This window comes from Pteronotus mesoamericanus, unplaced genomic scaffold (assembly GCF_021234165.1).
Source record: "Pteronotus mesoamericanus isolate MK-2021 breed Mesoamerican mustached bat unplaced genomic scaffold, CSHL_Meso_final contig_78, whole genome shotgun sequence".
NCBI lineage: Eukaryota > Metazoa > Chordata > Mammalia > Chiroptera > Mormoopidae > Pteronotus > Pteronotus mesoamericanus.
In genome coordinates, this window is record NW_026555258.1 from 20,594,214 (window position 1) to 20,610,750 (window position 16,537).

The window sequence follows — 16,537 nt, forward strand, 5'->3', positions numbered from 1 at the left end:
GTGGGGATCAAATCAGTGGAAGAAACTTCTGGAGTCCCGAGCAGTTCCTCTTAAAGAACCCACACATGGACTTACTTGGACTCACTCCTTCTGAGCTCCAGCACCAGGGTAGCAGCTCGAAAGGCACCACTGGCGTACAGGGAGACACTGAGGTGTCTGGCATCAAGGAGAGTGCTGAGGGATGGCTTTCTCCTAGACAGAAAAGTGGGCAGAGGCCAATGTCCCTTTTCCAAACTCTTCCACTACAGAGCCGGCAGGCTGGTGCCATATCTGAGACTCTTATCGACCTGGCTAACACTGTTTTCCCTCTTTTGGAGATCCCCAGAGACTCAGCTCCACCCAACTTAACTGGCTCACGCAAGCTGCTTTTCCATGTGAATGGCTGATTTTGGCTTCACAACTTAATAAATCCTCTCAAACAAGCAACAGCCAGCCTCAGTGAGCCCCCAGCCCCCATACCTCTTGCTAAGTGGCCCAGGCCTGGCACTGGCAGTGGCCACCCTAGATTCACAGCTTGGCTTTGCCTGGGAATCTATAAGCCCAGCACAAGTAGCAGCCTTCTCAGATTGCGTGTAGCCCAGGCATGGTGGCCCTGGGCAAAACACAGGTGGGGGCTGACCTTGGCCAACAACCCCAGACCCTGTGCACCCAGTTGACAGGCACAGACCACATCAGAGCACCCCCACCCTGCTGCTGCACAGCTTATCCCCTACAGAGGACATAGGTTGGTGGACAGTGGTCACAGCCAGTCTTTGTAGCTGACTGGCCAGGGCTGCCTTATTTGCCTTTGGGAAAAGTGTTTAGGCAGATTGGCCTGAGAATTACGGTTACTCTTTTATGCATTCAGTTTAGTGAGCACTTGCTCTGTGCCTGTCCCCACTGACAGCCATGGTTAGAACAAGGGAAGCAGTGGATCTGCTGTGTTCTGTGCAGATCAGACCACTCGAGGAACAGTGGGTTCCACGGGGGGTAGAGGGTCACGTCATCGGCAAACTCAAGCATATCCAGAGGGAGCCCAGGATGGTAAGTGACTGGGCCACACCCTTATCTTGCATTTTTCAAAACTTAAGGCCTAAAGGTAAGGGCATTTCAGGGTATGGGGGATGGCCTGTATTGGTCTAACTAGAATCCTCTGCCTCCTTATTCTGGTAACCTATTTCCCCGCTTTGCAGAGAAGCTGCTCCTTCCCCATTCCTTGTGATCCTGGAGGGGCCCTCAGTTGTGGTGCTGTGAATTCCAGCCACAGGGCCAGACACGTGACCTGCAGCAGACCAATCAAAGCCCTTCCCTGGGACTTTTGTCTTTTTCCCTTTGGCTTGTGAGTTAAAGGATGTGTTTGCAGAGATAGTGGCACTCGTATCCCCAGTCATTTGGAAGAATTTGGAGTAATAAACACACAAAGAGAAGGCAAGGTGAGAAGTGCAGAGATGGAATGTAACTGGAGACAAGACAGTCATGCATCACTAAACGACAGGGATACATTCTGAGAATTCCATCGTTAGGCAGTTTCGTTGTGCAAACATCAGAGTGCACTTGCACTTAAGTCATGCACAAGAGAAAATGAGGCAACCAAGAGACAAGGTAAACATACGAGTCTGCTGCTGGTGTTACACGGCACTGATTTACAGCAAACTTTTATAAGTAGCAGAGTACACTCTAAAATAACAATAAAAGCATAGTAAATGTGTAAACCAGTAACATAGTCATTTATTATTACTATTATCAACTATTATGCACTGTACATAATTGTAGGTGCTATACTTTTATACCACTGGCAGGGCAGTAGGTTTATCAATGTCAGCATCACTACACACCATACAATGTGTTGTACTACAATGTTAAGACAGCTACGACACTATCAGATAGAGATTTTCAGCTCCGGTGGTCAGAAGTCACCACCAAACCTTGTAGGTGAGTAGCCTGGGTAAAATCTGCCAACAGCAACCAAGGCTCAACTACAAGACTAGGGTGTACTCAGCCCACACGAAGGGCACTCCTTGAGTATGCAGCATGGGTGATGAGGAGGCCATGCCGCTGGACCTTACAGGACACCTACTCCATTAGGCCACACTACCAAGGTACAGAATCAAAGCAGCTGTACCTAATAAATAGAAAGAAACACAGGGAGGTTGCCAAAACACAGAGAAAAAGAAACATTGCCCAAATGAAAGAACAGATGAAAACTCCAGAAAAAGAACTGAAGAAAATGGATATAAGCAATTTATCAGATGCAGACTTTAAAACACTGGTTATAAGGATGCTCAGGGAACTTAGTGAGGACCTCAACAGTATAAAAAAGATCCAGTCAGAAACGAAGGATAAGCCAGTTGAAATAAAGAACAATTTACAGGGAAACAACAGTAGAGTGGATGAAGCCAAGAATCAAATCAATGATTTGGAACATAAGGAAGCAGAAAACATCCAGTCAGAACAACAAGAAGTAAAAAATCCAAAAAATGAGTATAGTATAAGCAGTCAAAGAATCCAAAAAATGGGGATAGTGTAAGCAGGTCCACTTATACTTCAAGAGGTCCAACATTCGCATCATAGAAAAGAAGTTAGTTACTTATAGGGGAGTTACTGTAAGACTCTAGCTGACTTCTCGAAATAAACCTTGCTGTCTAGAAGGGATTGGCAAGAAATACTCAAAGTCATGAAAAGCAGGGAACTACAGCCAAGATTGCTCTACCCAGCAAAAACGTCTTTTAGAATCGAAGGGCAGATAAAGAGCTTCCCAGACAAGAAAAAACTAAAGGAGTTCATCATCACCAAACCGTTACATGAAATGTTAAAGGGACTTATTTAAGACAAAGAAGATCAAAACTATGAACAATAAAGTGGCCAAAAATACATAATCAACAACTGAATCTTAAAAAAGAAGCAAACAAGAACAGAGACAGAACCATGGATGCAGATAGCATTTTGATGGATGCCAGGTGGGACGGGGGTGTGGGGGAATGGGTGAAGAGGTGAGGGGATTAAAAAGTACAAATAGGTAGTTAGAGAATAGACATGGGGATGTAAAGTACAGTATGGGAAATGGAGTAGCCAAAGAACTTAGTATGTACAGCCATGGACATGAACAAAGGAGGGGGCATCACCAGAGGGATTGGAGGGTGTTGGGTGGAGGGGAGCAAAGGGGGAAAGATCAGGACAACTGTAATGGCATAGTCAATAAAATGTAATTTTAAAAAATTAACAAGAAAAAAGAAATGACAGAGCTTGCTGCCGAATTAGGTGGCATCATACTCCATTTGGGACTGGACCAACTACATCTTCTGTATCTGTACTCTCTCCTGAATACAGAGACTTAGGTGTGAAATCACAGATCAGTAGAAATGTGTAATAGAAAAGTCTGGTTGAACTAGCTTGGTTAGAACTGTCTGTAATTTCAATTTTATTTCTTTGCAGGAATGTGTCCTTGGTCTGACTGACAGGTGTCGTTTTTTCATCAATGACAATGAGGTATAAAGACTTGGTGTGGTGCTGAATCCTTTTCACTGTTGCTTCTGAGTAATAAAGCTAAATGTCCCTTGTTTCCCTTGCTTTGTTGTAGGTTGCTTCAAATGTCACATCATTTGCAGTATATGATGAGTTTTTATTGCTGACAACTCATTCTCATACCTGCCAGTGTTTTTGCCTGAGAGATGCCTCATTTAAAAGTAAGTTCTCAGTGTATAAAATAGAAAATAGCCCCTCTTCTAGTATCTTTTTTCCTTTGAAGCCTTGATGACTCTCGAGTCCTTCACCTACTCTGGCTTTGGATCCTGGAATCAGACTGGGGGAGACCATGAGAGTGCAATTACGTAGCCCCTAACTTCAGCACAACACCTCCGTGAAATCCTTCTACACGAGCTAGCAGAGGCTTCCGGGGAAGGCAGTCCTTCCCTTAGCAGAGTATTCTAAAGGGAAGCAAGAATTTTTCGGGAAATTTTATTACATAGGTAATTTAATATTTCACTTTGAGTTACCAGTAAATACCAAACTGGCAGTATGCTCTAACTTTTTTATAACTTTCCTTCGTAACCTCACTGTGGCCACTGTCCATTGTACCATCTGAAGGACTCCATCTGGTGGTTAGTAGGAAATTGAGTCCATTTTTTTCTCCTTCTATTCCATGCCCACAACCCGTGTGCGTGCGTGCGTGCATTTATTTTCCTTATTGTAAAAATCTTCACTTCTTTGCTTCTTACTTGGAAATGGAATCATTCACTGGTATGATTATAGTGCTAAGAAATAGAGACTCTACGCAACTTCCCTTTTTTCCAAATCCGTTGTTATATACATGAATATGCACGAAGGCTCTGTGAGAAAAGGGCAAGTTCGAGAGATGAAGCTGTTTTATCGGAAAGTCTAATGGTTTGAGGTTAAGTGGGAGAGCGACGGAGACTGGTTGCTAACTGCTCTTTGCTATTTCGGTAACGGGCAGTTTCACCTGCAGTTAATGAAGAGTGGCTGGCCATGCCGGTGACTCTGAAGGCTCAGTCAATGGTGTCTTTAGCATTACAGGCAAGTCTGAGCAGCAGTAACGTGTCTAACGGGGAAACTCTGCGGAAGGTGGAGAGGGGATCGCGCCTTGTAACTGCTGTGCCCCAGGACACAAAGCTGGTATTACAGGTAAGCTGATCTTTTAGGCTGTGTTCCTGATTGTCCTTGCAACCAGTGTCAGACAGTTCCTGCACGTTGTATTGTAGGCTCTCTGATCATTTGCAATAATTTGTTCTAAGCTTTTCCTTGCTCGGTTCTCTGTTAGCTTTATGCAAAGCAGCGTTCATCCAGGTTCTGCCTAGTGAGGCTAATGGGGAACTTTCCTGGACGGGGGAGCTAAGTATTGAGCACAGCTAGACTCTTCTGAAAGTCTGAATCACTGGGTTGCGGTAGTTCACTTTGAAGCTAGGTAAAGGTGTATATCCTCGGTACTTCAGTGTTTTCTATTTAATTAAAAACATTGTTATTTTGATTTATTTTAAGATGCCAAGAGGAAACTTAGAAGTTGTTCATCACCGAGCCCTGGTTCTGGCTCAGATTCGGAAGTGGTTGGACAAGTAAGTACCACGTATGTGACTAGTTAGCTTGTTATGACTTATATGTGAAGACAATTAAGTATTCTTTTAAAGGGTTTAAAACTTTAAAAGTCTGAAAAACCTTCATTAGAGATGTCAACTAGGTTATCAGAGCATTTTTTCTTCACACTTTCATTTTAATTCCTTATGGAGTAGTAGACATTTCTAGCAGAAAGAATTGTGAAGCTCATGGTGGAAGTCAGGGCTGCCTAGCTTCGGGGGCTCCGGGGGCTCCCGGGGGGCTTTAGATGGCCTGTGAACCCAGGGAGATTGTGCACCAGGCCGTGTCTGTGTGTTTGTCTAGGCCGAAGGCCCAAAGCTTTCACAGTTACAGGGGACCAGTGGCCCAAAGGGCCTAAGCCACTCTTAGGATGGCAACTTGCCCTTGCCTGAATCCATATGGGGGAAACTGGATTATTTCCCCAAAAAAGGAAATAGCCCTAAGTTCCATGATGGTTTTTCTTTCGTGTGTATGCGGGGATGTTGTCCTCAGCCTGCCATCATACCTTTTAGGAAGGCAAATGAACTTGGTGCCTTGTTTTTTCATTCTATGACTTCAGAGTGGAAATCCTTTAGCAGTTATTTGGCACTTGGGCTGCAATCTAATTAGAACTGATTTGTATCATAATGAAAACTTGCTGGGTCCAGAGAGCTTAGTGAAATGCCTTTTCTCTCTGTTCTCTTCACAGGCTTATGTTTAAAGAAGCTTTTGAATGCATGAGAAAACTGAGAATTAATCTCAACCTGATTCATGATCATAACCCGAAGGTAACTTTCTGTATGTGTTGTTGGCCTTAGTTTACTTTAGACTTGAACTAATGTGATCTGAACTAAAAGGTTTTGTCTTTTTTGTTTGTTTGTTTTGGTTAGGTGTTTCTTGAAAATGTGGAGGCCTTCATAAAACAGATAGATTCTGTAAATCATATTAATTTGTTTTTCACAGAATTGAAGTAAGTATTTGGAATAATTTGTGAGTATCATATCCATAATTTTCTCTTCTTCTAGTTAAGGAAATTAAATAGCTAGAGGAGAAAACTTAGTGTTTAGGTTTTTTTTATCTCTGTAACTCTTAAATGCTATATGTACTGGATTTTTGCTCCTTTTTTTTAAAAAAAAACAGTCCATTTAAAACTGAAACTTTCAAGTATATAGGTCAGAATATTATTTAACTTTATTTTTAGGTGGACATATAAAACTATTTTTTTCTTATGAGATTAAAATGAAATGATATCTTCTTATGTCTGCATTGACTTTTTTTCCAACTTTTTAGTGAGGAATTTTAAACATATAGAAAATTGAGAGAGTTGTCACATGAGCATCCTATGCCTCTATCCGGATTCTAGAATTCATATTTTTCTATACTTGCTTTGTCACTATTTACCATCTGTCCATTTATCATCATTTTTTAGAAACATTTCAAGGTAATTATGGGTGTTAGTCCACCTTCTCTCTCAATATTTCACTTTGCATAGTGTTATCCAGAGTGTGTTGTTTGGGTTAAGGGTCCCCTCTGCAGGCTGTATTTATAGGGAAATGCACAGACCAGTGGGTGTATCATTCGGTGAGTTTTGACAACAGTTATGTTTCATGTAAGCGGAACCTCTACCAAGAGAACATTTCCTTCATCTCCGAAAGCTCCCCTCCCCACCCCCCAACCTTGGTCTTTTCTCAGTCAGTCCCTGCCCACTCAGGCAACCACTTTTTTGAGGTTTTTACCATAGATGAGTTTTACATGTACAAGAATTTTATATAAATGGATTCATAGACTATTTAATTTTCTGTGTAAATAAAGCTTCTTTCACTTAGTGTCTATTTTGCACGAGTTCATCTTGTTCATCACTTAGTAGTACGCCACTGTATAACTATACTGCGGTTTATTTGTTCATTCTCCTGTTGATGGACACCTGGACTGTACTTAGTTTGGGGCTCCCCGGATAAAACATCGGAGTATTAGTGTACAAGTCTTTTCATTTTTCAATAAGTTTCTCCATTTTTTACCTTATATAAGTATTTTTATAATTAAACTGTTTTCCAAAGGCTATTTTTATTTATCATCTGCACACATGGGTTTATGTTAGTTGTTTGTGTGCGGTTAGTGACCTTTTAACACACACTTGTTCTTAGGGAAGAAGATGTGACGAAGACCATGTACCCTCCGCCAGTTCCCGGCACTACCCCCGTGTCCGGGGGTCCTGAGGGGAGGAAAGTAGACCTCATCTGCGATGCTATGAGAGCAGCCATGGAGAGCATAAATCCTCACAAGTACGCGTGCCGGCGTTAGTTGGCATCTTCTGACTAACAGAATCATGTCGTTGTCCTTGCTCAGTTTGTCCATCCTTCTCATGCTGGTGGTGGTCTTTGCTTATTACCTCAGGTACTGCCTGTCAATACTCACCTCTCATGTGAAGAAATCAACCCCAGAACTGGAAATTGTGCTGCAGAAGGTCCACGAGCTTCAAGGTAGAGACCTGGTCATAGAGAGAGTATTTAATGGGGCCTCAGTTGCCACCAGTGTTCCAGTCTTTGGGTGGCCACATGGACCAGGACCAGGGCCACCGCACTGATTTCACATGTGGCCTTTGGGTTGCCGTTTGAAGATCTGTGCCATTTTATTGAGTGCTGCCCTACAAAGCATGTACAAAAGAGTCAAAAGTATATATCTGCTAGAGAATTTGTTACTTTGTCTTTTTGGTTATGTAGTTAGATATGTGGGTTTTTCTCCAGATGGTTTTATTGTGGTGTTTTCTGACCCACTGACAGGAAATGCTCCCCCTGTTCCTGATGCTGTGAGTGCTGAAGAGGCCCTGAAGTATTTGCTGCTGCTGGTAGACGTGAATGAATTATATAATCATTCTCTGGGGACTTATGACTTTGATTTGGTCCTCATGGTAGCTGAGAAGTCACAGAAGGTATGTGGAGGTGCTGCTTTGCCGTCTTTGGTTCCTGTGTAGATAATCATGGTAGCATGAATCCCTGCTCCTGATAGTGCGGTGTCCCGCCTCGTGCTGTTGCGTGAGGACAGGCCTGGAAGCAGATCTGCGAGCCTCTGGGGCCCGCGACTGCAGCGCCATTCTCTGGCATAGTTCTCTGGCTATCAAAGTGTTTGGATTGCTAGGTTGAGCAAGTGAAATAAAATTACTTGGTTATTTTTAAGATTACAGGTATATATATGAATAAATTCTCCTCTTATAAACATAACAAACGATTCATATTCCAATTCAGGTTTCTATCTTATAGCTCGTTTTTCCAGTGGAAAATAGGAACACGGGAATAGGAAGATTTGGGGCCTCTTGTCCCACCTTAGCATGCTAGTCAAAAAGTTTGAGCACCACTGGTTTGCACATTTTTAATCTATTTTGCAACCTGTTTCATCCCCTGCCATTTCTTCCTTTGCTCTTGCCAGAGTGATTGTTCCACATAGAAAAATTTGATGCTTCATTCTTCTGTTTAAAGTCCTTCATGGGTTCCCCATTGCCCCAGGATAAAATTCAGAAGCCGTGATGTTACTTAAACGCCCTCCCTTGATCTGCTCCCTTGATCTGCTCCCTGTGTCTCTCCTTTCTCATCCTTTGGCGTTATCCCTTTTCTCAGCCCATCGAGAAAAGGCAGGGCTTTTATTGCCCCAACCACCACATACCTCTGCAGGTAACTACCTGTTCTGAGGTTAATGGTCATGTGGCATTCTTTGTACGTAACAGATTCTTGCTAAATGTTTGTTGATTGAATGCTTTGGCCTATAGTTACCCCATATATCACATGCATGAACACTTGATTACATACTCTCTCGGTTTTTTCCCTACATTGTTCTTACATGTATTCATCTTGCCTGCCAGTGAAATTGAATTAAGAACAGGAAGCATCTCTTCTTTAGGAAGAAAACCGTTTTCTAACAGGGCATTGGCGCAGAGCTGCAGGTGATCAGGGCCAATGAAACTTTGCTGGCGGTGCCTCTGGGTTTTGTGTCCAACTCGGTATAAGTTTGCCTTTGCAAATGGAGGACTCAAAATGTCATGGAAGCAGCCCAAAGTGCAGTGCCTGGTGTTTTCAGGAGAAACTTGGGCACGTTTGTTGAGTATCTTACAGATTGGGACCTTGTTTTCCTTATTAGGCTATGAAATAAGTAGCTGTGGTGAGACTTAGGTAAGAGGCTGACCTTATTCCTAATGAAAACTGGTAACACCCATGTGTGAAAGCATGTTCATAGAAAGTTGTATTATGTATTTTGATTTTCATATATTATATAAAAAAATAATTAATACAGTGCACTGGCTGGGTAGCTCAGTTGGTTAGAGTGTCACCCTGATACACCAAGTTTGCGTGTTCGATCCCCAGTCATGACATATAACAAAAATCAACCAGGGAATGCATAAATAAGTGGAACAACAAAACAATATTTCTCTCTCTTTCTCCCTTCCTCTCTCTAAAAGCAATAAGTAAAAATATATATATAAAAATAAACAGGCTCCAGCACAAATAACACCCCTTTTTTATTAGAAAATCTTTTGTTACAAAATCATAAGTAATTCTGTAACAACAACATCACACTCAACCACACAATATGACGTTTTAGGTGAAATATTCAAATTAAAACTATAAATTATTACACCCATATTATTACCCTACCAGCCATACTCAAGGTGTTACTTCTGCCAGACCTTGAATTAATATGGTACATATTCTTAAAATTATGTAGTTTTAGACTTACTTCTATAATTACTTATTATTACTTTTATAAGTAAATACAATCACAAGCAATAAAGTTCTCCTATTTGTAATTTTTTTTTAGGATCCCAAAGAATATCTTCCATTTCTTAATACACTTAAGAAGATGGAAACTAATTATCAGCGGTTCACCATAGACAAATACTTGAAACGGTATGAAAAAGCCATCGGCCACCTCAGCAAATGTGGTGAGTATGAGGATTAATATGTTTATTTCTGCTTCAGATTTTCTTTGGAACTAGGCAGGGTATAAATTAAAATACTCATTTAGACACAGACTGATTGCAGTTTCCGCTACTGAAAAGTTTCCTGAGGACAAGGAAGGGTCAGGCGCCTGGGGTGCTTGTTAGGCTTTGCTCTTCCGGCTTCCTTGGGGAATCGGATTCAGTTGGCTTGGGTCGGACTAGGGTGTGTGTATGTCTGATAAGCTCCCCAAGCGATTCTTACCAAGCAGGTTGAACAAACTGGGCTGAATGGTTATTTATCAGAGTAGTAAAAAAAAATTTTTAAATGAAATTCCAATCCCAATCAGTGCTTCTAAATATCTCAGAATCTGCAGTGGCGTTCATTAAAATTCAATTCCTGGATTCTGTTCTCTCTCTGATTACGCAGGTCTTATAAAATTCCCTTATTGATTTTGTGTAGGGACCCTTGGTAAAAACGAAATCTTTTCTGTTTCCAAAGTCTTAAGCTTATGTGTATATGAATCTTATTTATTTCTTCAGGACCCGAGTACTTCCCAGAATGCTTAAACTTAATCAAAGATAAAAACTTGTATAACGAAGCTCTGAAGCTGTACCCACGGAACTCGCAGCAGTACAAGGTGTGTGGTGTATGAAACGAGGCTCTCCTGGTTTCGTTTTGCGCCTCAGCTAGAACGGGGTGAGGGTCTTCAGTCCGAACACTGTCCTTGGTGCCAAGGTTCATCTTTAGACGAATTAACCTCCCCTTAAACTAATCTGACCTGTTGCTCTTCTGAAGAACTTTCCCAGGCCAGACACCAAGGCCTTGTCCCAGGTTCTTCCTGGGGAAAACTCACAGCAGCTGCCACGTGGGGCTCCCTCCCTGTACCCTCTCCTGCAGCCCAGCCTCACTGCTGCGTGGCTGATCGTCCTGGAAAGTGCTGATCTTTCTCGTTCATTTCAGGTTAAAGGGAAAACATTTGGTTTGTCTATTTAAACATCTGTTTAGCTTTTCTTACATGTCAGATACTTTGCTTGTAGGCTAAACATGCTATATAATTCTCATAAAAATGTGGTGAGTGGTGTGAACAATGTACAGATGAGGAAACAGCTTGCCCACGGACCAGGGCTGTGAAGGGGCCAAGCCGGGACCTGAGCCCGCGCTGTTAACCGCTGATCACCATGCCGCCGCCACTTCCCCCTTCAGTTGCCCACAGGTGGCACACATCTTTCTATGATCTGGCCCCGGACTTCTTCTTTAGCATCAGCTGCCTCCGCCGGCCCTCTCCCTTCCCCATCCTGTAGCCCTGCTTGTCCATCAACACGCTCAGGTCTCCCCTGCCAAAAGCTGGTCCTGGATGAGGTTCCGAATGCTGATCTCCCAGACTGCCTTGTTCTTAACTTATCAGACTGCTGATTTGCTGATTTGTCTCTCCCACCAGGCAGTGGACTTCCTCAGGGCAGAAACTCTCTGTGTTACATTCCTTCTGTGTCGTGTTACATTCCTTCTGTGTCCCTGCCTAACACTGAGTCCAGGAAATAGAGAATTTGGCTGATGGCTGCCTCTTTGCTCTATTTTCATGGTTTGTTCCTCTCCCCTGTTCTCTCTCTGCTTCGCTTGCACCAGCCTTCTCTGTGTTCCATACCTGTTCCTGCCGAATGGCCACGGTGCCTTCTGTGCTCCCAGCCTGGAACACTCTCCCTAACTCTGCATGTGGCTTATTCTGCTCACAGCTCTCTGCCTTTACTGCTCTAAGTCCTTCTCTGTTGCCACAAGAGCTGGAACTTGGGGGTGCTTCTTGTTATTGTTTGTTTTTTGCTTGTTTGGTTTTATTTTTTTGCATTGCAGTATCATTCTCATTGCCCTGAATAGTACCCAGTAATTATTTCTTGAGTGAATAAAGAGCTCATCCTCAGTAAGGTTTTGAGTGGAAGAATGACTGAATTCACCCATCGACCATAGGATTTTCCTAAGTAATTCAAGAGTTTCAAGTACAGTGACTAACGCAGCCAACAGTGGAGATATAAAAAATGGTTGTCTCCTTTTCTCCCCAACCCGCCAACTCTTGTCACAGGACATCAGCATTGCCTACGGGGAACACTTGATGCAGGAGCACCTCTACGAGCCAGGGGGGCTTGTGTTTGCCCGCTGTGGTGCCCACGAGAAAGCTCTCGATGCCTTTCTGGCTGCTGGCAGCTGGCAGCAAGCACTCTGCATGGCAGCCCAGCTTCGCTTGGGCCAAGACCAGCTGGCCAGCCTCAGCAGAGTTCTGGCAGGTAAACACTGTCGTTTAGGTTCTCCAAAATGAGACCTTCTCCAAAGATTCTTTCTTTCTTTCTTTGCTTATTTCTTTCGTTCTTTTTTATTTTGGCAATTTCATAAAGAAATTTAGGGCAGCATACCTTGAGGCAGTCTCATACTCAATACAAATTAATTTGTAATGGTTTACTAACGAGATGAAAGGTTAAACTGCTACAACGGGAGACCCAAAACACAATGGTGTAATGAAGAAAGCAGTTTAGTTCTCTCTCATCTGACAAGTCCTTTCGTTGTGTGGCTCTGCCACCTCCTGGGCAGTGAACTGTAGCTGGCTCTTCTCCACACCTGCATTCCGTTCCTTGGGAAGGGAGGAAATACAAAGTCATGGGCGAACACTTAACTTTAAGTTGGAAATGACCTAGAAGTTACACTATCACTTCTCCATCTCATTCACCAAAACTAACATGTGGTCACACCTAGTGGAGTATAACTGGGTGGTCATGTGCCTTATATGAAGGTAAAGATGAATTTTGAGGTGAGGCCATTCTAGTATAGACAGTAGATTGTTGGAAACGCATGACAGCAATTTTCAGAAATGAGCTAAAAGAAGAGGGCAAATGTATAAACATTTGCAGTTAGGAAACAAAGGCAGTTTAGGTGTTTCGGGGTCTGAGGGTTGCCCAGACCAGAGGTGAGGCTGCGCCAGAGGCTGATTTCCTGGAGTGGAGGACAGGTTAGGGTCTGCCTATGAGAAGACGTGAGGGGGGGGTCTCGCCCTCGCCACTGTGCTTGGAGTCAGCGATTGCAAGTTTGAGAATATTTTATTTTAGGCCTTTTATTCATTCTGGCTCAGTTGTTACTTCTGCTTTAGAAACTGATAGTTATTGGTAGTTTACACCTTCCAGCTCTGTGATCTGTGATCTTTTTTTAATATTCTTTACGACTCTTGACTTGCTATTTGCTTCATGGTGAAGTACACCTAGTTCTCCCAGATATTTAGCAAAAAGTGGTGGGGAGGGCAGTGGTTAGACATTTTTAAGAAATGTTACGGTGGTGGAGTCATTTCATGTGCATATTAACTTAATTTACATAAGCCAGCAAAAGAAAGAAAAGATAGCTCTTTAAATAGTGGAGGTGACTACCAATTTTTGTCAGTGACCAGATGGCCTAGAGTTAGCATGAGGTGGGAGGCACGAACCTGCCAGCCTCCGGTTCTGTGTGCCTTTCATAGTGTGACACTCTCAACTGGGCCGACTGCATTGGATTCTTGGATCTAAATACACTGCGTGTCCACAAACAAAACAATTGTCTCCACCTAGTGCCCAACCAACCAAACAACAGTTTCTTCCTATTAGAGGAAAAAGTGAATTAGTGAGAGATGCCAGGTCAGTTTCCCACTCACATGCCTTTGTAAGCATTTTTCATGGCTAATTTCAACTATATGTGATTTTCACATCTCATGCTAAATATAGATTGTAACTGCCATTCAAGGTAGGACTCCATGGTATTCCTGCCTCTTTCCCTCAAAGATATGCACAAAGTGCATAGTTTGACGCATAATAAAGACATATTAATGATCTTCATCAGAAGAATCTTTTTAACTTTGTTTTACCCAGTGCTACCTAAACTTACTTGATTTGAGAATTTTTTTGGTACTGCCTTTTATTATCATATGGAACAGTCCTAGCACTTCTGAAAACGTTGTTTAAAAGCAATTTGATTTGGGTGTATACTCCATAGAGTTCAATCTCTGATTTGTATTGAGACTTTTTATTTAAATAGTCTACCAAAAACCATTTCACTGGAGTTTTGGTGACACTGCTGTTCTTAGCAAGCCAGCCGTCGTCTAACGCTTACTGGTATCTTTGCAGGAAGGCTGGTTGAGCAGAGGAAACACAGTGAGGCAGCCACAGTATTGGAACAGTACGCGCAGGTAAGCTCAGCTCCTCCCTCCTGAACTCCCCCAGTTGACAAGCAAGGATTTCCTGGTTATACCTTACAGATCATGAAAATTAAAAGAACTTTGAGTAATTAGGAAGTTCGGAGATAGTTTGCCCTACGGGTCTTCCATCTTGCTGACTTGATTTGGAAGTCTAAATTCAGTGTATCGCTATAAGGTCCGGGGAGGTAGGACACCAAAGAGCTCTACTATAATATGTACTAGTGGTTTGACCTTGGTACAACGTACTAAATTAAATCTCAAGGAAGTTATACTTTTTATGTTAACTTGCTAAAGTAGAAAACAGAAATGAGAAAGGGCCATTCTAAAACAGGGGGATTGAAATTTAAATACTGTTTAGGCTTTTACACTCATTCTCTCGTTTGGAAATAATCTCTTTTGCCTCAGGTAGCTTGGTGGGTTCTGATTTTTTTTTCCCCAGCAGATTATAAAGAAAAGTACTTATACCAGCTTTTGCTAGAATTGTAGGATTTATTGTGAAAATAATAAAACTTCATTGACACTGACCACAGACTAGCAAGGTGCACGTCACAGTTGACCCCAGAGATTATTGCCTTGTAAAGTTTTTGATCTTCAGTGACATGCTGTTTTTACAGTTCTTAGTAGTGGGCACATTTCCATAACATAGGTGTGCTTTTAAAATATTTCAGTGTCTTTTACGTCATAAAGGTGAGTGAAGGAAGATAACAATTTCTTATCAGTTGACCCTGGAACGAAAATGTTGCGTGGTTGACTGAACACAACAATGAGTAGAATGTACATAATGCAGCAGGAAAAGAGGAGGACCAAATATGAGATGGATTGGCTCCATAAAAGAAGCCGTAGGTGTGAGTCTGCAGGAGCTGAGCAGAGCTGTTTAGGACAGGACATTGTGGACGTCCCTCGTTCATAGGTTTGCCTGGAGCCGGAGCCAACTCATGAGCACATACAGCAACAAAGAGGTTGGGGAAGAAAGCTATCACCTAAGAGGGTTAACTAAATGGGTAAGAGGTCACCATGTTTTCTCTTTGTAAATGGAGATTGAGTCATACACACACCCTTAATTTATGTATTTATTTACAATTTATATGTACCTAAATGGGATATCATTTGCATACAATAAAATTTATCAATTTTAAATTAGCAGTTGGATTTGAAGAATGTCCGCGGTTGTGTCACCACCACTGCAGTCACGATACTGGACATTTCTCACACCCCGGGCGGCTCCTTCGTCCCCGTCTTGCAGTCAGTCTTCCCCCACTCCCACCCCCGTCACCCACGGATGTGCTTTCTGTCGCTACACTTCCGCTTTTTATAGAATTTCATACAAATGGCACCATCTGGTACGGGGTCTTTAGTGTGGCTTTCTTCATTCACATAATGCTTCTGATTGCTAAAATTTCTTTTGATTCTTTCTTAAAATTGCCAGTTACATTGCCTATCTGTTCTTGCATTTGGTCTACTTCTTCCATTAAAGCCGTTAGCGTATTAACCAGACCCATTTTACGTTCCCGGCCTCGTAGTTCCAGCATCCCCGCCATATCGGAGTCTGGCTGTGAGGCCTGCTCGGGCTTGTCATACTGTTGTTTTGTACTTTCTGTAGGCCTTGTGTTTTGTTGAATACCTGATGTGATATGCTGGCTAAAAGGACATTCAGTAAATAGCAGCATTCAGTTTATAGCAACGTTATTTATAATAGCCAAAGGGAGGAAACAACCCCGATATCCATCAATGACAGATGAATGGATAAATAGATTGTGAGATACGCGTGCGTGCGCACACACACGCACACACACAAAGGAATATTATCAGTAAATAGGCTGCTAGTGATGGGGTGATAGACGTGGGGGCAGGAGAAACTTTCTAGATCCTGTCATGAGGTCTCAGTCTTTCAGTGAACCTGCGCCCCTGCCTAGTGACCTTCCTGGTGCTTCTCAGTTCCTCCCCCCCCCCCCCCCCCCGTAGGTAGCACAGGAAGGCTGGAGGGAGCAGCAGTTGGGCACTTCTGTCCCCCACAGAGGTGAGGCCCTGATAAACCCACTTCAGTTATGCTCTGGCAAAATAGGCTCTTTTGAGGGCAGGCCTTGTAAAGAGGACCCGCTTGCTTTGGGTATATTTTTAAGTGGCTACTTTCCCCCACCCCCTGCTGAAAACATGAGATTTCCCTCTGACAGACACTGTGAGAACCTGTAGGGCTCCTATGGACAAACACTTAGAGTGTAGGAGTCTTTCTGAATCTGGGCCTCACAGAGTTTTTGACTCTTAGCTTTACGATCCACAGTGTGCCTTACCCACAGTGTGTCTCCAGCTATTTGTCCATCACAGTTTAGATTTTCCCTACCCCAGTGCTGATTCTGGTAGAGATTTCTGT

At 42.8% G+C, this 16,537-nt stretch overlaps 1 protein-coding gene across 1 annotated transcript in view; it reads left to right on the forward strand.

Moving 5' to 3' along the window:
* Positions 1-16,537, forward strand: part of ELP1 (elongator acetyltransferase complex subunit 1) — a 63,464-nt gene that overhangs the window by 30,794 nt on the left and 16,133 nt on the right. The window contains exons 17-29 of the mRNA XM_054584561.1: positions 3,412-3,465; positions 3,557-3,662; positions 4,502-4,617; positions 4,972-5,045; positions 5,753-5,831; positions 5,934-6,013; positions 7,188-7,325; positions 7,438-7,523; positions 7,824-7,972; positions 9,850-9,973; positions 10,511-10,608; positions 12,043-12,244; positions 14,099-14,160. Coding sequence (XP_054440536.1) covers positions 3,412-3,465; positions 3,557-3,662; positions 4,502-4,617; positions 4,972-5,045; positions 5,753-5,831; positions 5,934-6,013; positions 7,188-7,325; positions 7,438-7,523; positions 7,824-7,972; positions 9,850-9,973; positions 10,511-10,608; positions 12,043-12,244; positions 14,099-14,160 — 1,368 coding nt within the window. The remainder of the gene's footprint in view (positions 1-3,411; positions 3,466-3,556; positions 3,663-4,501; positions 4,618-4,971; positions 5,046-5,752; positions 5,832-5,933; positions 6,014-7,187; positions 7,326-7,437; positions 7,524-7,823; positions 7,973-9,849; positions 9,974-10,510; positions 10,609-12,042; positions 12,245-14,098; positions 14,161-16,537) is intronic.